Here is a 24,366-nt window from a genome sequence, read left to right as displayed (position 1 = left end):
AGGAGCAGGAAGCTGAGAACTCATGTCTCCAACCACAAGTAGGAAGCAGAGAGAGCAAAATGGAAGTAAGGCGAGGTTATAGACTCTCCAAGCTGACCCCAGTGATACACTTCCTCTAGCCATGCCATACTTCCTCAACCTCACACAGCGCCACCAACAGAGAGCCAACGCTTAGAATACCTGACCCTATAGGGGACATTTTCATTCAAATGTTTTTTCATTGTTATTATTTAAATAATGCATATGACCATAGTTAGCATTGTAGTTTATTAACCTAGAGGTGATTTAAACTGTACATGGAGTACAAATTGGCCTTATTAAATATGTCAGTGTCCATGGACTTTGGTATATGTGGTGTGGGACTGAAGCCAAACCCCACACCTACCAGAGGACAACTGTGCATTCAGTAGACTGTGATCTTTGATAGCAAGTCTGGCCATTTCTTATGCAGTTTTCAATCATCTTTCAATATGTGTTTAAGGAACATCTGAATTGTCCAGCATCTCCACAAAGGACATGCAACCTCTTACAGAACTGATCAATAATGTCCAAGGATGTGACCCAATCATAATAAAAGATGTAGTTGCCGAAGGGTAGGTGTTCCCATATGTGAGGGGGCGATTTCTTCCTTGCAGGAGATAGTGACAATGTCCTTTATGTGAACAAAAAGGCATTATATTTACTGGCTATTTAGGTCAGATTGTTCCTCATGTTTCAAATTGTGGTTTTAAACTGACAAGGATTCTGACATTCTCTCTAAGGGAATTCATTTGTTTTGTTTTGTTTTGTTTTGTTTACTCCTGACATTTTTTTAAACCATTATAAAATGTAATTCCAATTTAAAAAAATAAATTTAAACGTTTAACTGGAAAGCTGCTGGAGGGCTCTGTCCCTCACTCCCTGCCACCTCCCCCCCCCCCCCCCGCCCCCACGACACTGGAGAGAGAACAAAAAAGCCGCTCCTATCATTTTGTGCTGTGTCTTTCTGTTGCTCAACCCAAGCCTTCAGAATGAGACTGATCCTCAGCATGACTCAGGGGCCCCACTGTTCCCTGGGGGACAGGTGGCATGCCTGGGGCCATCTCCCAGACTGGACAGTCTTCACAGTGCTCCTTCCACACAGTGCTCCTTCCACACAGTGCTCCTTCCACACAGTGCTCCTTCCACACAGTGCTCCTTCCACACAGTGCTCCTTCCACACAGTGCTCCTTCCACACAGTACTCCTTCCACACAGCGCTCATGGGGATGTAGAGGCTTGGGTTCTGATGCGAGTCAAGTGTTTCTCAGAGTCTCGGTTTTTCTCCTTTGTAAAGATAGCCGGTGGATTAGTTAGGTGAATACTTGGAGTTTATACAAGTTCTTACAGGACAAATACCAAACCATGTCTTATTGGCCGAGCAGTCGCCCCGTGTTCTTTAGAAATTCACAAGCTAGGAAGCACTCAACAGAGTCACAGAATGACGCAGAGTAATACATGGATAGATTTGACTGATTAATAATTTGGTATGGACTAAATTTAAAGCCTTGCCGACGTGCCTTCATTTGCCCTGCTCATACCACACTATGTGAGTAAACTATCGGTACATTTCTATACACTATAAACTGTCTGCATAAACTACCTTGTAGCTGGAAGAATCCCTACTTACTGTGTCAGGAGTGGTGCTGTCGTGCTGGTAGCCGGAGTCCCAGCAAGAAATTCTGGTCCCTGAAACCAACATTTGAATTCGTAGCTAAAGCTCAAAGATGGATATTATTAACAATGTGCCATCTGGTAACTTTCTGTTTTGAACATTCACCCCTGCTCACCGAACTTCCAAAATAATAATTTTAAATTTATGCAGCCTCCAGAAGCCCATGACCTTAATGAAGAGCACGGTGATCCTGCCCTCATTGCAGCCTTGATTTTGATTTAAAGTCAGAAGGAGAGAGAAAGAGGAGACAGAGAGAGAGAGAGAGAGAGAGAGAGAGAGAGGCTGCGGTGCCAGTTGGTGTTGCAAGCTACAGTTTTGTGTTTTTCATCGCCCTGCCTGCAGCCCTCAGTGCCTGGCACGTAGTGGGCACTTGATAAAAATATAACTGGAGGCATGCCCATAGACCAGCCACACTGTGGTGATTCAGTTTAGTTGGTAATGTGCTGCCAGAAGACAGGGCAGATGTCCAAAATCTAGGACAAACTCCAGAATACATTGTCAGTTGTGAGGACAGCTAATTTGAGGTTTTCTTCTCTGGTTCCAAGGCTCTGCTTTGTGAATTAAAACCTGCTGGGACACATGCTAAGCCATTTCAGTCCCATAGCATGTGAATGAACTCACTGTTTCTGGTTGTATTTCAGTGTTATCCTGCCGGGTTTTCTTGATCGTTCCTTTGACTTTGTGTTGATAAGCCTATAGGAGTAGGTTGACTTTTGAGTTTTGTTTTGTTTGTTTTTCTCCTTCCTTGTTTCTAGGCTTGTAGTGTTGATGTTTCTTTTGCACATCTGTTTCTCCTTTACTAGGAAATGACAACTACCTTATTCAAAGCAGATAAGGGAAAGAAACATATTTTGAACTTAGAAAATGGTGAATTGCATGGATAAAGAAGTGTATTTATTATCAACATGAAAACAGGGATCAGTGTTAGATCTGGAATTGTGAACTCTTAATTTAAAAGGTATAATGAAAACATTAACAGATTAGAGACGTGTGTGTGTGTGTGTGTGTGTGTACATGTGAGCGTGCACGTGATGAGGATTAAACCCAGGACCTTGAGAATACTAGGAATCCCCCAGACCCTTTCTTTAATTTTTTAATACTACATTTAAAGATTCAAAGGTTAACATATTTCAGCAACTACCAACAAAAAGAAATATGTTACTAACATCATTTTATGCATGATAGACTAAAGAATAAAAGTGTGATATAGAACATGTATTCTTACAAGACAATAAAAGAAAGGTTTCTCAGCCTCAAGCAAGCACAGGGCATTAATAGGTCATTGGAAAAGAAGAAATACAAATAATGACTATGTGTGTGTTAAAAAAAAACCTGCAACATTGCTGGCAATAAATCAACTTCTGATCTTAAGCAATGATATCTTAATTTTGCTTAGAAAAATTCCAAAAATGAATTAGAACAATACTGCTGAACCACAAGAGATCAGGAAAATGATTATATGTTAATGAAAGCATGATTTGAATGAGACACCAGATAGAGGACAAGGGCTTTTAAGAACTTGTGGGAGCTGGAGGGTTGGCTCTGCAGTTAAGGGTTGAGCTCCCAGCAGACCACACAGCAGATCACAACTATTGGTAACTCCAGAACCAGGAGATCTTATGCCCTCTTCTGGCCACCATGGGCATTACATGCATTTGGTGGACATACAGGCAAGCAGGTACACATGTGCAAACACATAAAAGATTTTTTTTCAAAAATAATTTAAGGGGAAAATTACTTATCTTCCAACCCACTCATTCAGCAAATATTTTGAGCACTTCCAATGTATTCTTCTAGTTACTAAAGACTGAATTTCAAGTTTCAAGGACTAAATGTATAGAAAGGAACTGATCAGGTGGCTAAATGCTCATTTATGGGGATGCTACTGAGTTATTACCATAACAAAATGCTGAAAGCAGTGTAATTTAATGTTTAAATGCTTAAGTGAACTAGAATATTCCGTGTGGCAAAATGTTTGACAGCTACCAAGTGTCAGCGTGAAAAGGCCCGTGAATTACTTTGCTTTTCTATTGTTGTGACAGAGACCATGATCACATGTAGCCTGGGGATGAAAGGTTTATTTGGAGTATTCATCCTGCAATACTGTCTGTCAGCGAGGGGGGGGGGGGGCTGAGGGAGGAGCTCAGGTAGGCCAGGAGCCTGGAGCAGGAGCTAAAGCTGAGACCATGGAGGAGTGCTGTTTATTGACTTGATCCTGGGGTGTGCTCAGCTAGGTTTTTTCATAGTACCCAAGACCACCTTGTCCAGAGGTGGCATTGGCCATAGTGGGCCGGACTATACCACATCAATCATCAGTCAACGAGATGTCCCACAGACGTGCCCTCAGGCCAATTCAAGGCAGGCATTTATTTCTCAATTGAAGTTTGCTCTTCCCAAATGATTCTAGATTGTGTCAAGTTGAGAAAAAAAATTCAACCCGCACCCCCAAGAGCTACTGAAGTGAAAGATGGTTAGCTACAGACCAATCGGTAGAGTAACTAACTCCCTTGTTACTTAAAAATACAAATGATTAGGAAAATATTCTAGGACTTTAAAAACTAAGGCATCATTTGACCATGGATTATCAATCAGGTGCTTCATACTTTTTTTCAATCTAATTGGTTATCATTTCAAAACATAGGTTTTCATTACTAACTATGGATTCTTAAGAGCAAGATATTGTTCATTTGCATATCATAATTAATTCAGACCTTTCATGAAGGGAAAAATAGGAGAGTATTTATTACTTACAATACTTAGCACTGAATTTAATGAACATGAAAACAATTTGAATATAGAGGAGATTTTTTTTTTAATCTTCACAGAAAGGCAGTTTTATATATGCAAGGCAAGTTTTCTTGCAGCTTCATGGTGATATGTTGAAGGTCTCCATATCCTTGTAAGCAGGACCATGACAGCTGCCCTCCAGTGTTACCCTTCCCGACTGGTTCACACAGATCACTCAGATGCACAGTTATCCCGGTAAGGACCCAGGACAGTGCCTCAGGGCTTGTCAAAGTGGGTAGGATCTTCCCTCACACTTCTTGCTTTGGAAAGTTGAACTGTCTAACATATTACTTGGCAAAAGGAGTGTATGGGTAAAATCACAAAAGCACAGATCACTGAAGGGGCCCTTGGATAGAAAGCAAATGAAAGCAGCAGCCCATCCCAAATGATTCGCAATTCTATTGTAAAGTAATGTAAATTTGGAGGCTGGAGTGTCCCCGACTTGGCTGTCCCCCAACCCTCATGTGTCTTCTCATTCTTCCCTCCAGAATGTCGAGTGGTGAAATCAACTTCTTACACCAAAATAGCATCGGCGTCCCGCAGGGGCACAACAAAGAGCCCAGGACCTTCCCGGAGAAGCAAGTCCCCAGCCTCCACCAGCTCAGGTAAAGCCACTAAGACACCTCCCCAGCAACTGCCTGGTTTCTGACTCAGCAGTCGCCGTCGCAGCCGAGGCTGTGTGGAGCTAGAGCGTGAGGTTCTCAAACAGGCGTCGATTCTGGTTTATAATTTTAGAATGTGTTCAAGCGGATGAACAGATTTGCCCAAGTCTAGCATGTTGGCTGTAAGGGAAAAAAAATCAAACTAAAAAAACACACTTACTGAGACTCAGGAAATACAGAGTCTCTCCAAATGGAAGCGCTTCACCAGCTGCTACACCTTCCACCTGCCTCATCTCTCCTCTGGTTTAGAAACTTCCACTGGGGAACTGATTCTACTTGGGGCTGACTTCTGGAGGGTTTCCAGTTTGTCTTTGCTGAACTTGTTTCTCGTGCTTGTGACCTTGGCCTGGGTCACCTCATTTGGCTGTGGATCTAAAAGCAATGAGATGTTGGGACCTGGGCAGCCCCAGCAGTGGATCCCTCAGTGGCTGGGATCTCTGCCACTGAGGTGACCTGGGCTGGGTCAGTTTCTGAATGGGCTCAGATGTTGCTGTTGGAAGTGGCTGTGTCCTGGGATAGAGAGCATCTCAGCCCCATTAGCATCTCCTTTGATCTCTTTAATTAATTAACTTGTGTGTGTTTATGCTATTTTGTATATTCATATATGCTGTTTTGCAGTTATCATAACTTTTATTATTGTTTATAGTATTATTCACCTATATATGAATCTAACTCATTTTCACTTCCCACTTTCTCTGGTCTTAAGAAAAAGTCAGTGACAAGGTGTTGACTTTTGGTTTCAAGTATAAAATGTGTTTCATTATGATTAAAGGATATAAATGTTGAGATAGGAATTATCAGTAGTAAGCATAACGACATGGCTGTCACCTGATTTCATGATGGGAGCTCTGCAAAATCGCTCAGATCTTTGGATCTAATGGAGGCTTTTTCTGGCTTCACAGTGGCCCAGAGGGAGTTATATAAAGGACCCGGCTTGACTGCTGCAAAGATAACATAAATGGGCTGGTTCTCTGAGACTCAAACTTTCTTGTGAGACTCTGTACCTTCCTGCATCTCCATAGTCAATCCTCAGAGGCGCGACACTTACTCTGATGGTGAAAGAAGATGCTGTCCTCTCCCACAGCCTTCGTCATAGCCAGTCAGAGCTGTGGGCTGACCAGAACATGGCTGGCACTTGAGACAAGCTCATAGCTCATTATTGCTGAGTGAGCACAAGGAGAGAGCTCCTTGCTCAGCACCATTCATCCAGACAGGAGAGACCCTCAAACAAGACTTTTCTAAAGCACGAGACTTGACATTTACAGCTCATGGGAGTTGCTTGGGAACGGGTAAAGTTTGACATGATGACCCCATCCTCTAGGGTGCTAAGGATAATCTCTGCTTTAGCAGTCTTTCAGGGACACTTGATCAAAGAGTCACTTGTCACAATTCAAGCAACATCGAGGGAGTGGTTCTCAGCCTCATTCCTGCCACCTGAGAACACACCTGAGAACACATAAAGCCTTGAGCACCATTTCAGATCCACTGACTCAAACATTCTGGAATGGGGCCTTGCAGGCTGAAGTTGCTAGAACAATCCAGGTTATTCTGCTGTACACATAAGTTTAAGAACCACTGGATTCTGGTACAGATAGGAAACAAGCAGAGAGAACTCATTTGACGCTGGACAACTGAGGAGGAAAGGCATGGCTTGCTGGTCTTTCTTGGCCTCACAGAGGTGGATTCCTGTTTTCATCTTTCTTCTCCTCAAGCTTCCAGAACCATCCTTAGTCCTAGCTACCACACAGGCCCAGTTAGTACCCATATAATAAAGCCAGGCGTGGCCACATATGCCTGTGATCCCAACACAGGGGACAAATATGAGCAGAATTCCCACGCCTGGTTGCCAACCAGCATTGTAGAGACAGACTAAGCTTTAGGTTCAGTGAGAGTGGGACACCAACAGTCTTGTGGTCTCAGCATGTAGGCATGCATGCCTGCACACACATGCATTCTCATACATGTGTACATAGGTCATATGCAGATGCTATGCTGGTTCATACAAGACTTGGATATCTGCAGATTGCAGTATTCATAGGAGAAAACAACCAACCCCACCAGACTACGGAGAGTCGACCACATTGCCTATGCTGCATAATAACACTCATCCCAACAAGTATTCAATCATAAACATAGACTTGCTGTGGAGGTCAGCACTGAGAGCTAAAGATGTGAGGGAGAGAGCATTCAAAGGAGAAAAACCTTAGCCTAGGAGCTTCTCCTAGGACTGAAACACTGTCCCGGATATCCCAGGCATAAAACTTACTTATACGTGACTCCAGAAATCTTAGTCTTTTGATTTATGCTGTTTAAATTTTATATTTAAAAATTTTTTTTACATATATATAAAATATTTTATGCAGCATATGCAGATAAGAGCAGAATCAAAGCTGGAGAAATGTATAGAATTTTAACGAGCTCAGTAGCCTAATTTGGCAAGTTCTATTGATTTCTATCAGATACCTGCCAAGGCAAACTGCTACCTATTAATCTGAGCTCCATCCTTTCTTTCAGTGCAAAGACTCAGCTGTCTGTACTGTTTGAAGGAACATTTCTGCTTTGGGGCTCACACAGAATCATTGAAGATAAAATTCACCAAGGGCTTAGTGGTTCGTGTCTTGTGTTTCCAAATTTTCAAGCATTTAAACCTATTCCCACAAGGATTCTCTTCTCAGCCATTCAGCGCTTGCTCCAAATGGGGTTCATAGCTTTAAACGATTACCTTGACTTAATGTTTACTTGGGGATCGCATCTTGTACCAACTGCCTTGTATAGCCTTCATTGTTAATGCCAGGTTAATTAGACACTTCCTGAGCATCTGCCTCAGCCCAGCAGGCCTTAGGCCCCAAGAAGACAACAACAATTAAACCACAGTCCTTGCTGAGAAACTCATTTGTATTCTGGTTGGGGGTGGGAGGAGCTACTAGATGCTGTCCTGATGGCCCAGAGGATGAAGAGAGCAAGGAAGCATCATTAACCCAGTCAGAGTAACTTCCAGGAGACTAGGATTTATAAACTGGGCCTGGAAGAATCTTGCTAGAATACTAGCAAGGGCCAGGAGGATACTTTCTCCAATTTAAATGAAGGCATAAAAAGTGTTACGAGATATTTCCTATCCATTCAAATTAAGGCAGGGAGAGACCAATGATTGGAGGAGAGAGAGGAGGAGGAGGAGCTAAGGAGGAGAGAGAGAGAGAGAGAGAGAGAGAGAGAGAGAGAGAGAGACAGAGAGAGAGAGGCTTAGTGGACCAGAAGAGCAGAGAGAGGAAGATGTGGGTATCCAGACGGCTTCAGACATATTCGTGGTGTTTCGGAGAGGTTAGAAATACCAGAATAAGACTTTATCATTGTAAATTGGCATTATGTAATTGGGAGTTTTATATACATAAAGATATTTGATTAACTATTTAAGTTTAAATAGTTACCATGTATTTGGGTGTAGGGTTGGAGCACTGGACTCCCGCCATTTACAGAGTCTATGGCGGAGAGGAAACACAGGATGCTGGGAGAGTTAGCTGGGAAAGATTGGCTTGGCAGTGACAGTGAGAGCTGCCATGAGCCAGACCCACCGGAGTGTGGTGCAGAGGCCTGGTGGGCCGTACCTTTCTATTAATAACCGCTCCGTGAAAATACAAGGAATAGTCACCAGTACAATAAGGAACTGCACTTCATGGCACATGCCTATAACCCCAACCCTCAAACGGCTGGAGGAGTATGAGTTGCAGTGATCCTGGGCTATACAGTGAGAGTCTCTGGAATGGAATTCCGGAAAGGTCTGAAAAACATGACATAGCTGAGACAAGACATAGCTGAGTTACAGGCCAGATTGCACAGGGCCACGAAGCCGTGTTTTCTGTTATAGGTGTTAGGAGGTGAAGGAGGACTTTAGAAGGGTTGTCAAAGGCTATCGCTGAATCTCGGCCATGAGCACCACCCTAGATAGAACAGCTCTATGCTTGGGGAGGGAGGCCCGGGAGGCTCCTATAGTTCCCCCCCCCCCCCCCAGAAAGAATACAGCAGGAGAGAACTGAAGCCTCGTTGGAAATGAGGAAAACTTCTAAGGGTTGTAAACCAATGAATTTAACCAGATGTGAGGATGAGAGCAACAAAGATAGACTGTGTTTTCCTGGGGCAGAGGTAGGGGCAGTTTCTCCTTTAGGCATGAAAGTGTGTGGTGTTATAGAAAAGTCAGGAAACTTAAGTGACTCTTTTAGTAAGGATATTTGAGCTGACAGCATAGACCCTGGCATAAAGGAATTTTTTTTAAACACTGGGAATGTACGATGACTCCTCTGCCCCATCCAGAGATCTGCAAAGATAAAAATAGACCCCTCAGGGTTGTCTGCCTTTCTGAGAGCACATTAGAAGAATCTAGGAAACTGTGAGCAGGAAGTAACAGCCCCAAAGGCAAGAAGATGGAGGTGGAGGGAGAGACAGAGAGACTTCATTCTGGAAGCCACAGGCAAGGAGTTCATAGAGCCACCAAAGTGAGGCTACAACTAGGAAGTTCAAGCAGGCAAGACCCACAGATGCTTGGGCCAAGCCCCTCACTAGAGCCACAGCCTTGGACCAACTCTAAGAAACTCAACTTCTGTCAATTAACATATTTGGTTCATGGTTCCTTCCACTTGCCCCTGAGTAAGCTTAGCTAGTCTAGCAAGCAAGGGGTGGGGAATTCCAGCTGAGGTGGTAGTGAGTCTGAAGTGGGTTTGGTGGGTGTGTAGCTTCTTTAACATCTTAGAGCCCCCACAGTGGTTCTCCTTCCTTCCTCTCTTTGTGTCTACACTTTATAGTGGAATTTAGGTCTGTGCTTCCAGAAAAGGAAAAGACAGATCAAAAGTCCATGTGCATTTGGATTCTATTACAAAGAACTGTCTAGGGTAAGATGGAAAACGTCTAACCGCCAATGCTACTTCAAAAGACCTTTGCATTTTAACATTGTCACAGGCAAGTCTGTCTAGCCCTGCTTCTCCCAGAGAGACACAGCTACCCTTAGTCATTTCCTGAAGACATTTCTTGGACATTTTTTTCATTTAGGAGAGCCCCTACTTCAGCAGAAGTAGTGTTTTTTTTCCCTCCCCAATGCTCATTTTAATTCTTAGTGATATGCAAACTCTAGCTTGTAGTGATTCTAGCTGATTGCCCATATGTCCTTCTGACTCTCTTGGGTCTTCTTATATGACCCAGGGTCTCTTGATTTGAATGTGTGTCCTGGGCTGAATCAAATACTATCCCCCTGCATCCATTTCATGACTACAAAAGTTGATAGGCTTCTACCACCATACCTGACTTTCCAAAATTTTTATTTATTTGTTTATTTATTTTAGTCTTTAATTGTTTCATGTATGTACATTACGAACTTTAGTCATCTTCACCCCGTTACTCTCTGTCATGCCCCCTCACTCTCTGCTAAAACCCTTACTCTTCCCAGGGCATCCTACCTACTTCCATATCTATGTATGCACGACCCATTACATTAATTAGAGGTGCTTGCATGAGTGTAGGTGGGAGGCTGTTTACCAGAGCATGGAAAATATATCCATGGTTATGTGACTGAAGAAAGTGACACCCCTTTCTCTAGCAACTATTAGCTGTCAGTAGACCCTCAGAAAGGCTGGGACCTCTTGCACGATGGAATGTTGGTGGGTTTAATCTTGTGCAGGTTTTGTCTGATAACAACAGCTTCAGCGAGTTCATGGGTACAACGACCATGTCATGCCCCCCAAATGTCCTTCCTAGCTCCCCTTCACATTCTCCATGTGTCTCCTCTTCCAGAACGTTCCTGAGGCTTGGCATTTTAAGCAGTTATGAGTCTCTGCACTAACTGCTATCAACACAAATAAGAGGGTTCTCTGAGTAAGACCGATAGTATTGCCAATATATGTATATAAACATGTCTACTTGGAATGTAGTTTGATCACGTGTCCATGTAGCAAAATTATAGTCACAGGTTCCCTGCATGGCCTACAGTTTCTTGGCCATCAGCTCTTGACCAGGTTAATGGTAAAGGCACAAGTTCCTTTCTGAGGCAAGGCCTCTAATCCCATTAAAATAGTAGTTGGTTATCAACCATACGTTCATGTCACTATTAACACAGTAGGCACATCTTGCCAGGACTGATCTTATTGTAACTCAAAGGTTCACAGCTAGGTGATGACTTTTCTCCCCCAGCAGCCTGTGTAGCCCCACCCTCCAGCACCGTGAAAGCCAGGGTCATAGTTACTTTCCTATTGCTGTGAAAAGACACTATAGCCAGTGCAACTTCTAGAGAAAGCACTTAATTGGGGGCTTGCTCATAGTTTTAGAGGGTTAGTCCATGGTCATCATGGCAAGAGTCATGGTGGTAGACAGGCAGGCATGGCACTGGAGCAGAAGTTGAAAGCACATGTGATTAGAAAAATAGGGCCTAGGGCAGCTTTCTGAAACCTCAAAGCGCAAACCCAGTGACATATCTCATTTAACAAAGCCACACCTCCTAATCCTTCCTTAATGTTCACAAACCTGGAACCAAAAGTTTAACTATGTAAACGTACGGGGGCCACTCACACTCAAACCACCGCAGCCTGCTACCAGGAAAGAAGCTTCCAGATCTCCTCCAGCTTGATTTACCTACATTCAGTGCCCATAGATGTGTGGCATCCACAACAAGGTTTACCATCAGCTCTGGTGGCAGTAAGCTGAATTCTTTCGGGCATCAGTGGTACTCCCTTGACTGACAGCCCCTGGGGAAGATGCTTTATCACCATGAGTATTTTTGTAGCTTCTGGAAGGAGCAATATTCCCTGCCATGACCTTTTTATCTTAGCTTGTTAAAACTTATACTTTAATTACCTTATAAAATAGGTCTCCACATGATTTTCTCACACTGCCTTAGCGACGCTTATCCCTCCCTGCAAACTCTCTCAAATCCTTCTCTAAACTTTCTCCCTCTAGAGTCCATTCCCCACACTCCCTTCATGGTCTTCCTTCTTCCCTTCTTTCTTCCTTTGTACATAGTATCCGGTTATGTCAGGGTCATAGTGAAATATTTACTCAGTGAAAATGAGAGGCAGTTTATCTCTCAGTTAGGCTTGCTTTGAGATCTGTCTAATTAATCTTTTCCAGCTTCATAGGTGAAAATATTTACATGGTATCTGGCATCTGAGAGCCCTAGGAATGCAACTGAAAAGAGAAGAAACCCTTTAAATACACACACACACACATACACACACACTTTTCTGTGTATGTGTATATATACATATACACACATACTTTTCTGTGTATGTGTATATATATATATATATACACATACACACACACACATATTCTTCATTAGTGCACATAGAATCTAAGGACATTTAGAAGCAATGAATTAATCAACTCTTCCCAAAATCTAGGATGTTTTAGGAGCTTTCATATTTAATAATAAGCTTCCTTCGGGAAAGAGATTTTAGCATGTACCTTGTGTGCTGACTGGTTGATATGAAACCCTGAATTTGTGATTCCAATCAGTAAGAAAATGTAGAATCTTCTTTTTGAAAGGGCAAAGGAAAAGGTGGATAGAATTCGCATCCTCAGACTTACTTGGTGGCAAATGCCTGCACCTGCTGAGCTGGCCTGCTGACCCTGCTTTGACATTTATGTAAGGGATAGCCTCATGCCCAGCGCTGTTCCCCTTGGAATCCATTCTTGACCACAAGAGCTCTTGAGAACTTTCTAAAATGCAGTCTGGACCCTTGGCTCCCCTTGAAATCATTGGATAGCTTCTCATTGCCCTTTGAACACAACACCCTGAGCGGTCTGCGGTCCCTGCTGAGTCCTTCACCTGCATTCTTGATGCAGTTCCCTCTCCTGCCCCAACTCAGCTCCTCTAGGTCCCTCCCCATTCCTCGCACACATTACTCTGTTGTGTCTTCCTCACCTTATCCTGTTAACCCCTTTCCCACTGCCTTCTCCATGGGCTACAGGCCAATCTAGACCCCATTAGTTAGGAATTCCAGTAACTTCTCTCAGAGCACTTCATTGTAATGATCGGTTCTCTGATTTCCCTATAGCCTGAATATTTGCTGCAGTGAGTGAAGGGGAGGCCCAGTGTGGGGTGTGTGTGTGTAGGTTGTGGATTGTGTGGTTTAGATCTCAGACTTTATTCCTCAAATTGCTCATTGTCTATGATTCAATTCCCTCATCTGTAAAATGGGGGGGGGGGGGGGGAAATACTGCCTGATGAGATGATACTTCTTAAAGGTCCAAATGTGTCGACTTGCTGAGCTGTTGCTTCTCTGTTTGCTCAAAGAGTGCCCGTTGGGATGCTAGCCCACCCCACAAGTCTGAATTCCATCCCCAGTTAGCTGTAGAGTCAAAGTGGGCATTTTGATGTTAATTTAATAAAAGGTGCCCTCCAGCCAACTACTAGGTGCGGCAACTCTTCCCTTGGAAGGCATGGATTCTGCATCTACCACCAAGCTGAAATGTTGTTTCTTAGTCTAGCCCTTCCCTTGGAGACTTCTGGCAAGGAAGTCCGCTCTAGTAAGCCATGAACATGCAAGTAAATTAAAACACTCACAGCTTGCTGTTGTTTCCTGCAAAAACATCAGTAAACAATCCCCCCTCCCCAGAGGTTTTTAAGAAATAGTCATCAGTATATTTCAAAGGAAAAACTACCAATTAATATAGTATGTGGCATTTTAAAGATCTTTGGAGTAGAGACAAAAAGTTCCCAGGAGCTTTTCAACCTCCTCTGGCTCCTTAAGTTTTTATAAGATCTCAGTGTATGAAGAAAAAAAAATCAACAAACACACAGACTTTTGTGTGTCTCTATCACCTGAAACTTGCCAGGCTTTGGAGGAGTTATTGTCATTTTGATTCTTGTGAGTCACTGAGTTGCCTGCCCCCAGAGGCGCTTCATTATGATTCAGTGCAAAGGATTGAGCCGGCTGGGGCTTCCGGAGTGAGGAGTGAGTGTGTCTGGTGGGGGTTGCGGTGGCAACGCGTTGGCATGAGGCTTAATTGACACCTTTGATGTAGCCTAAGACAGAACCCGCACCTCCCACTGCCGCTGGGAAGACGTCAGCCTTACGCAGGAAAAGGCATCTGCTGATGAATCCTGCATCTCATTCAGCCTGCTCCCTGAGCCTTATCCTCCCTAGCTAATCCAACTGCTTCCCAGTCTGCGGGTGCTGGGCTTGGTGCTGAGCTTGGTGCTGAGAAGAGGCTCTGGCTCTCGACTCTTGTCAGGTCAAACACTAAGACTGTGTCCATGTTAGAACTCATAGAAGGTAAGTGGAATGCACTGCCGTCTCTCCCCCAGGGCACCTTCCAGAATGTATGCGTCTCCTGTCTGAGTCTTCTGTCCCCGTGCATCTGTAAGATTGCCAAGTTAGAGTGGCAGACAGCCTTTAATATCTTTATACAGTTGTGTCTTGGTGGGGGGGGGGGGTAATGTGTCCTCAGAGGTGGCGCTAGCTAGAGAATAGCCTGGCTCCGTGGTTTCATCTCAGCTTGCTGACAATATTTTCTACAACTTGAGTGTTGGGTAGAATTCCAGAGTTTGAGACCTGTTGGCAGCTTTTTTATCAGTTCAATAGCAACAAAGACAAACTGTGTGGGGTTTCTCAGCATCTGCGGGCAATTATTTTGTCCTGTTTGAGGCAGACACATCAGAATCAGGCTGGGGGGTGGGGAGGATAGACAGGACATAAATGAATGTATAAATGTCTAAAAAGTGAGCTATTAAATTATAAAAACACAATGGTCCATTTTTTCAAGGCTCTGGGAATGCCACCTGTGAGTGATTCCAACATTTTCTCCCGCTGGGTAACTAAAGACACACACACACACACACACACAAACACACACCTCAGAGCCTTGAACACACTCATGAAAATCTCTGTTGGCTTAAATAAAGCCAAAACAAAAACAAAAACAAAAAATTATACAAAGTGTATTTTTAAAAATTATATAACTTGCTGTTGTATTAAACACAAGATTAACAGAACAGTGAGTGTCTGAAGATGGCCATTCCCTAAGGCTTTTCTTCATGAGTCACATAATGGGTCTAATTTTTAGCTGGTGTCCCCCCTCTGTCTATTTCCTTGAGAAGATGAATTGCTATGAAAATTCTTTAATGTGCTATTTTTCTCTCTATGTGAATCCTTTTTCTAGTTAATGGAACCCCTGGTAGTCAGCTGTCTACTCCACGCTCGGGCAAGTCACCAAGTCCATCACCCACCAGCCCAGGAAGCCTGCGGAAGCAGAGGGTAAGGACGCAAGCAAGCCTTCTATTTAAAATCTGTCTAGGTTCTGTTGCAAAGTGGCATGGGTGTCAGCAAAAGGCACTGCTTTGCTGGGGGAATGACCAAGCCAGCGCAAGCGTAAGCTGCTGTGGGTTGACCACTCACCATTGCTGTGGTTCAGCTAGGACCCAGGTCTTTGAATTTCCACAAATATGTCCAGTCTTAATTTTGAATAGAATATACAATTGCTGCTTCAGTTTTAAATACCTTCTTGTTTGTTCATAATACACATACGTTATTATGTCTGCAAGTGTCCTTAGTCATAATCGGTTTCATTAGATGCAGCCATGAATAGTCTCTTAAGGAAAGAGAGAAGTCAGTGGAGGTAGCATCCTGGGGCCTTGCTCAGGGGGGAGCAGGGTGGCCCAGAGCAGCTAGAGAGCCCATGCAGCAGGCCATGGGAACACAGGGTACCAGGCTTGTCAGGGGACCCACACTGAGCACATTCTCTTACATTTGTTTTGAGCCTCTTGTATAACAACAGAGAAATTCACTGAGTTTGGAGACAGATGTGTAAAAGTTGCTGGAAGTAGCATCAGTTTCTCCGAAGCTAAGCAAGGGGCTGCCTCTTAGCTCTTCATCTGGAATGAAAAAATCTTAAATCCCCTTGCCGCCTATACTGCTCCTCCACACCAGTTATGCCAAGGCCAGAGGGGGAGTACTGGGGAATGGTAAAAAGGAAAGGACTTGCTGGAAAAAGAAGATGCCCCCTCAGGGTCCTGACTTCAGAGAAGAGGGGATTATATATACTTGAGTGACTTATATGATAGTGCCTACTGAATAATTTAATAAACAGGAACTTCTCAGGGGCTGTTGCATTTAAATATCAGAATGTCTAAGTTTAATTTCTTTTATTATGCATTTAAATGATACTTCTAAAAATTGATGAATTTAAGCTCACCAAATATGGAAGTCCCTCTCAGTCACACTTCCTCTTTCAAAATCGATCTTCAGGCTGCTGAAACCATCCTTTTTAAGTGGGGGCCAAAAAGAAATCAGTCTGCAGTCACTTTGAACCTCTTCTCCCAAATACCTTTCTTTGCTGATTCATCTAGCATTGAGTTGAGCTTGTTGAGTCTGTTAAATTCTGTGATTTTGTATCTGCTTCTCTATTCAATGGTGGGATCATTTTTATTAGAGAAGTCTGTTATCAGTCTTAGGAATCATTAATGAGCTTCAGAATTGCCCACATTCCTTCACTATCTTAAAGGGTTATCCTTAGGTGAGGGAAGAATTGGTGTGGCTATCCTGTACCCACAAATACTAACCAGCAAGGCTCTTCTCTATAAAACAGCGAAGGATGTAGCACAGAGAATGTCTCCAGAATATCCTTTCTCTTGAAGTGTATAGGTGCTTCAGAGCTAGCACAGGAACAAAAGTACCTTTCGATCCACTGACCTCAGTCTCAGACTCTATTGTAATAGCTCAGGTTTTGTTATTGAGACTAAGTTTAGAATGACTGAGAATGCATGTCAGGGTCTCTTCCTAGGAGTTTCTGGCAGGGACCCCTCCACCTTCAGAGCATATCATTTTTCTCAGTTGTCCTTCATTGGCAGAGTGAGGCTAGAATTTGCATCCCTCTCTTCTCAGCTTCCATGGGATTTTTCATTCAACCGAGGCAGGAAAATTTCATCCAGCTTCGTAGTCATTGACTTACATAATTAACACTTTTTAGCCCTTCTGAAAGTATTAACAGGTATGGCTCGCCGACAGGTTTTTCATCTTGCTATTTAAGCCACCAGTATAGCACTGTCATTGAGGGAGCCAATTTTTTTTCCCATTTACTTTTAGAGGGACAAAGAGTTTAGCACCATCTGAAAACATTTATTAAACACATGTTGTAAGCAGGATACTGAGTGTGTTCAAAGACGGTTTAGTTTCTAGGCTTTTGAGTTTGGTTACATGTATTCAAAGACGGTTCTCTCAAGCCTTTGAATTTATGCACACCCTCCATCTCTGTAGCATGGAGGCGTTTCCAGCTGCTCTACTGAGAGAAGCTTTCATCCCTTTGTGTAGACAACTGCATCAAATAGCCCCTCCCTGTTAAAATAGGACTGGAATATCCCTAAAAACTGTTCCTGTTTCAAATTTGGTTAATATTCTTTTCAAACAGTTGGCTATACTTCTATGCAGGAAATATTGAAATAAGGGAAAGATGGCATGTGCTAAAAGAAGACACTTCAGAGAATAAATTAATTCCTTTTATTGCAAATTAGAAAACAGTAGCCACTTATAATTTTTCTTTCTGTGTTGCCTAGTAACATACCCAGAAAATGAGTTGGCAAACATACACACACACACACACACACACACACACACACACACACACTAAAATACAGGAGGAGAAGCTAATTTTTAAAAGGAGTATTGAAGTATATAACTGATTTCTTTAAAAGCAAAAAAAAAAATCTGCATTTTACTTATGTTAGCTATGATTTACTAAGCTGTTTTTCTCCTCTTAAGATCAAGTTTCTAAATTATTTCCTTTGACATTTTAGAATAGTCATATGAGAGAAAAGTCTGCATGTCGGATTCATTTCTTCATTAAACACACTGGAGACAGTGAACTGAGTAGTTTCCCTATTTCTACAAAGGACAATTACTTAAATGGCTTCTAGAAGCATCTTCCTGGCCTCAGAAGTCAAGTTTTTAGGCCCTCTTCCTATCCATAAACCTTTTTTTTTTTTTTTTTTTTTTTTTTTTTGTGGAGGGATCCCTTTTCTTAAAGCATCAAGAAAAATGTGTTGTATTGAGTAGGTTGAATGAAGCACCCCATTACTCCTACACCACTGACTTTTGTAGATTAACTGAGCCCTCAGATGACGTAGGAGTGGGTGGCACAAAACTGAAAATAAGCCAACTGTAGACACTGGGTGGAACTGAGCAGGTTGCTTGGCTACCAACACTGAGATATAGTAGCAGACAGGGTGGCAGGTGGAAGGGAAGTGATGGGTAAGGGGTTGGGAACTAGCCGGAGATTTGGGATAGGATGTGGGCGTGCATAACTGAGAATTCTTCCAGTCACCCAAGCATAAAACTGAAAGGGCAGTCAGTGAGTGCTGGGTTTATGCTGTGTGCAGCTGCGCGCTGGAGTTACTGTCCCGAATATCCTGAATACCAGCTGCTACATCTGACAAATTATTTTGTGAGGTAAGCACATTCTTCCCTCCAGAATGGGAAGAAAATGTCCATGGAAGAATTGCCTAGACACTGAATAGTAGAGGTGGTCTTGGCAGGCAACAGGGCCGTAACTCAACTGGACTCGAAAGAAGGCAGGAGCCTGTGATAGCTCAAGAAGTGTTTTCTTGCTGATGAAATCATCGCTTTGCCTATGTTATCTTTTCTCTTATGCAAAGTTGGTGACTTGAGTAGGTGTAATGATGTTAGGAGCCAAGGACCCATCCCTTTCCAAGGTGCTCCGCAGAGAGGAGCAGGGAACCCAAGAAAGGAAAGTAAACGAATCTGTCCTGCCCTTCATCTTACAGGACCTGTACCGCCCCCTCTCGTCGGATGATTTGGACTCAGTAGGAGACTCAGTGTAAAAGACACAATGGAGCGATGTGTATGGTTTGTGATGGGATCAAGGTCTCCCACTTCCTAAGCAAGCATCTAACAGCAAAAGACACAAAAGAGTTTTGCATAAGTAATTAAGTTACACAAAAGCAAGTGTGCAGACATTTTCTACGCTTGGTATTCTTCTTTCAAAGAAAAAAATTTTTTTAAATTATCTTCTCCATTTGATGTAACTGAAGAGAGTTTGAATACAATATTTGCTCATCACTGAGGATTTTATGACTAAGGTCTGGTTCCAGATAAATTTCATATATGACTCCAATATTAAGTACAAGAACCACCTTAATGATTCAGTGTTTCAGAGTCACCATTTCTATAAGTGAGTCTTCTTTTTAATCAGTAAGTATAAATATAAATACACTTTTTCTGTACTTAGTATAAGGAAACTTTAATAAAGTAACAGACACGGTTTTTCTAAAAGGTAAAAATCTTTTACCTTTTTAGTGTAAAAGTTAAAAAATAATCAGGCAGCTGATTAGTTATTTCATTGCAAAATAATACAAAAACTCCTGAGGATTTTTTTGAGTGAATATGTCTGAGAGGGAGTGGAGGAACTCCTATAGGAGACATCTCTCAAGACTAACATTAAGCAGTAAGAGCATTCTCTGGTTTTTTTGGTTGTTGTTGTCATGTGGATTTTCTTTTTCCAGATTATCTTTTATAAAAATAGTTTCAGCTACATGGAAACATGGATAGCTTGACATTATTAACTGTATAATTGCAATAGCATATATACATTTTTTCAAGTGTGTACAGTTTTTGACCTTTAAAAAATGGGGCTTGTACTGTTTTTCAAAAAAAATAAATTCAGTTTGAGAATTGGAATTCTTCTAAACAGAGCTTGTACATTGGGCTTCCAGATAGCCAAAGCTCCATTCTGATCATTCTGCATCTTGTTGTTTGGGAAATCTTCATATGCAAAACTCCTTATGTGTCAAACCAAGTGTGTCTATCATTATAACCCAATGTTAAAACATTAACCTACTAATTCTTCTCTAGTCCTCTATTTTCAAAAGTGTAAGTCAGCTTTGCTTAAATGTAAAACAGTTATTTTAAAATCTAGATGTTAGAAAACAATGTGTATGGTGTATTGTATTTAGACCATACCCGTGACCCTTTCTTTTTACTGGCTCAAACACTAACAATTTAAGACTTACAAAGCATGGATTTTATATTCTCTAGGCTTGACATATCTCAGTAGGGTGACAGATTTAAAATGTATGGTGCCATTTGGAGCCTTTTACTTGAGATTTCTTTCAAATTTCTCTTGAAAACATTTTGAAAATGCCTGATTCAAGATGGAGAGGAGTCGCCTTGTCATATGGTTTCAAATGTTATTGATTTATTTCTCTCAGTAGACTGTTCAACTAGCAAATTTTCCCATCTGGTTTATAGTTACCTATGCTAGCATCTCATTTGACAAGTGAATAAAATATTCCAACTGAAAAAGAAAAATAAGACGTCCAGGCATCCTACCAACATTTGAAAAGTTAGCCAAGTGATAATTAGCGCCTCGTTACCCTGCCTGTTAGAGAGGAGAGGGCACTTCTTTGGCATGTTATTTGAGAACTGCAGACTGATCCCTCCATCTTGAAAGGACAGAAAATGATCATACCTGTTCCAGACTTCGGATTTTAAAACTGTTTCCAATAGACGTGAACAGAGACTCCTGCTGAGATCAAAGGGCTGCCTTGACTTTAGCTGAAACAGTAAACATCTGTGAGGATGCCGTGATGTCTGTTGCAGTGTTATGTCTTTGTAAAAATGCATTAGTTAATATAGTTCAGCCCATAAAAGATTAGTATGTATTTGACTAACCTGTCAAAAATGCAAAGAAAGCAGTGGGTCAGATGGTACAGAACCAAACATAAATTCCAATAAGTTCAACTCCCCTGTGCAGTCAATCTTATGGAAGTCCAAAAAATGCTATGTGCTCTGGGTGAGTAGCAGATATTGCCAATGGCTATAAAGATCGTGGCTTTGTTTAGACACAGCATAAAGAGAGTAGACTTTTGGACTAATTGCCAGTAGGTATTGTGGCCAACTTTCCATTCAAGTGGTTCCAGAGAGATGCTATTCCATAGCATTTCATCTCTGAACATATGATTTTTATTAAAGGATTGTTCAAGGGCCATATATCTCATTTACTTTTGAAACTAAAGTCCCTCTGAGATTGAAATAGCACACTCTGAGATCTCTTCCTATGCAGGGAATAATTCTGTTATACAAAAGCAGAATTTTTAAACATCTAAGCAGCACACCAGGTCATTGGTAAAGACCCAATGGGTAATTAACAGTGACTTAAGACGTAGCTGCTTTTAGAATCCTTCTAGCATCATTAGTCGCTGAACTTTAAAAATGACCTTCTGAGAAGGTGAGAACTTCAGCCAACAAAAGCCACACACTTTTCTCTTGGTGATAAACCCCTAAACGTGGAGTATGCTGTGTCGATCTTTTCAGGCTTTTGCATTTATGGTTACATTTTTTAGACATACCTAGAAAGAAAGATGTTACAAAGAGTCCCCTGCTTTCAGCATTTTATAAGCTAAAAAAACCTAGTGATATACAAAACGTGGTGTTCTGCGTGAATTCAGAAGCCATGTGGAATAGTCATTGTCTTGACTTGTCCTTTTAGCAGAAGGTTTATATTCTTATAGGTTTCTGAACTAGAAGTTTGAGCCCCACCCATCTGTACACATGCCTGAAATGCACATATGAGGTCACCTTAACATTTCAAGATCTGATCCCATTGTCTGCAAACCCCAGAGCAGCTCTGGCACGGCACCTGCCCGTGCTCCCTGTGCTAGGCAGCAAGGGTGCTGGCCTCCTCTTCTTTGCAGCTGTTCCTGACTATACTTTTGTTTCCATTTAAAAACACTGAATCCTAAAAGCCTCGTTAAAAAAAAAGTAATTGTGAATGAAAATACATAATAATCCTAAAAGATAAATCCATATATTTTACTTGTTGAACTACTAGGGTTGTTTTTTTTTTAATGGTGGCCATATATCTATACAGGTGTGTAGGTGTTTATGTGCATTTGCAGGGCTCAGTGTATATGTGGGTGTGCCTACATAAATATATGTGTATGTATATAGAACATGAGGAATAAAGGATATTTGTGATATGGTCTTATAAGTTACTGGCTCCCATAGAATTAAATATTAAGCTTTATGTGGTGAAGTTGTTATATACGTATTAGTTGGCACGTATTTAAGCTCAAAATCAGTTTGCTAAATTAGTGTGATGAAGCAGTACCAAATATTCACACGTACTGATTTATCCAAGACTCACTGGAATCCAGACAAACAAAAAAAATTGAAATCGAAGCAAAGCTAATCTTACATTGATTGATAAGTGTAAATACTCATTGATGTTTTTATTGTAAATTCTTCATGCTCAGTCAGTCATCTGATGGAATGCAGTGCCATTTTCCTGGTGTGTGTGTATTGATGACTGCAGTGATTATCAATCCATAGTCACTAAACAAACTGATTTCTAGACTTGTGCGTAGTTGGGTGTTATGCTGAAATAAAAGTAGAAGTCAAAGTAAATTTGATTTGAAGTTCTGTGATGAAGCCAGACAACATGTAAGGCCATGCTGTGTGTTCTTTTTATGCTTATCAACTGTTAAAATGTTTTGAAGACAACTTGCTGTGTGTATGTGTGTCTACATGAGTGTATACACACTTGAAAATGCTTATTGACTCAAGTTTACTGTCTGTGTACACGTGTGCATTTGTGCCTATCTGCAGTGGCCTTGCCAGCGCCTCTAATTGTGCATGTTAGTGACAGACATGTTTGGTTGAACAAACCCACAGAGACATAGTGTGGAAATCAGAGATATATCAAACTCATTATAATGATTGCCTGATACAGCATATTAAACTGTCAGCTGAAAAACATTTGTAATTTTGTGCCTGTAACATGTGTAGGGAAAACTGAAAAATCTGAGGCCCTCACTATAATTTTAAGGGTGCATGGCATTTGGTGTCTTTAAAATGTATCTTGTTGTAATAAAAGGTGGTGGATAAATTCCAAGGTAGCGTAAGGGAAGCATGGAGCACTAGGTGTTTGTATTATATATGGCCATACAATATTTTTGAAGCCAAGGTAGTAAAATATTCGAAGGTTAATAGGCAAAGAATATGGAAGTTAATTTTACTGTGATGTGTTTTTGAGGTGTTTTTACACATTGCCAGGCAAGGAACTTAGTTCCTTTTTTTTTTCTCCTGTGGACTCTTTGAAACACTATGAATGTTACAAAGTTGAATTTTCTTTACAAAGGTTGCATACCATTTGCAGCTGGAGTTGCTTGGATGTATAGTCTCTCCTTTGGGGAAAACAAAGCATTTGGTATTAACATGGTTTAAGCAGCAGTATATTAGGAAATATATCATTCGAAGCAATCTGCAGAAATCTGTAGAGATGAGAACTAATGAAATGTTATTGAACTACCCGGTTTGAAAGCTTCCATGCCTTTCTGCTGTAGTTTCCTTGGAAAATGCTGTACCTGGTGTTTCACATGCGGACGTGTTACTCTTTCTTGAACTTACCTTTGTGACACTTAGCAGCTTAGCCAAACCATGTAATAAACAGGAAGAACTGCCTACGTTGTTCAGTGAGTTTCTTTGGTTAGTTGCTGGAATTGAAATGACCATGGGACAAGGGCTGCCTTTCGCCTTGGACACAACAGCCCTCTCGTGCTGAATGTATCAGCAGGTGATACTAGACAGGCTACAGAAGAGCAGACACTGAGTTTGAAATACTGACAGGGCAAACACTGTGAGGCTATCTGATGGGAAGCTCTGTTTCAGATAGCTCCATTGCACAGGCAATAGGCCTCCCTCTCAAGGTTGCCTTGAGGGTGAATTTGCCAGACAAATTAGCAATTTGATGGGAAAAATTAAAATGTATAAAAAAATCATGCTGTCTCCTGGGATTAATGGGTTTTTTTTTTTACTACATTTGTAGAATTTTCAGTGAGTTATGTATGGGTATATGCAGGTATGTACACAGGCTACTTTTTTAAAAAAATACTGCATAAATATATTCAATAAATTACAACTAAATAATGATAATACCTTTTGTACCTCAACTTTATCTTAGGAAATATAATCTATTTCATTCATAGTACTGTTTAGAGAATAGAAAAGTCTACCATTCAAATAAGAAGAAATACTTTACATTAAATTTATAAAAAAAAAATCATTATTACTGTTGACCTTTAATATTACCTGGCTGTAATTTTCTCTTTTTCTAGCTTCTATGATAAATTCAATCAGTAACCGTAGCTATAATGATATACCTAGAGGGAATTTCCCAAATTCGTGATTCCAAAGTGCATTCATACTTTCTTTGTGTAACAGAAATTAAATTAAGT

At 41.5% G+C, this 24,366-nt stretch overlaps 1 protein-coding gene across 5 annotated transcripts in view; it reads left to right on the top strand.

The window, feature by feature from the left end:
- Dclk1 (doublecortin like kinase 1) overlaps positions 1-24,366 on the top strand; it is a 309,975-nt gene that overhangs the window by 218,259 nt on the left and 67,350 nt on the right. For 4 of the 5 annotated variants that reach the window (XM_052180494.1, XM_052180495.1, XM_052180493.1 and 1 more), the window contains exons 5-6: positions 4,968-5,084; positions 15,282-15,376. In XM_052180494.1, the coding sequence (XP_052036454.1) occupies positions 4,968-5,084; positions 15,282-15,376 (212 nt within the window). Of the gene's footprint in view, positions 1-4,967; positions 5,085-15,281; positions 15,377-18,897; positions 23,600-24,366 lie in introns of those variants that run through there. The other variant, XM_052180496.1, reaches the window with a different exon arrangement.

This window comes from Apodemus sylvaticus, chromosome 4 (assembly GCF_947179515.1).
Source record: "Apodemus sylvaticus chromosome 4, mApoSyl1.1, whole genome shotgun sequence".
NCBI classification, from domain to species: domain Eukaryota; kingdom Metazoa; phylum Chordata; class Mammalia; order Rodentia; family Muridae; genus Apodemus; species Apodemus sylvaticus.
Note: the sequence above shows the minus strand (reverse complement) of the source record. Positions and strands in the feature narration are given on the sequence as shown.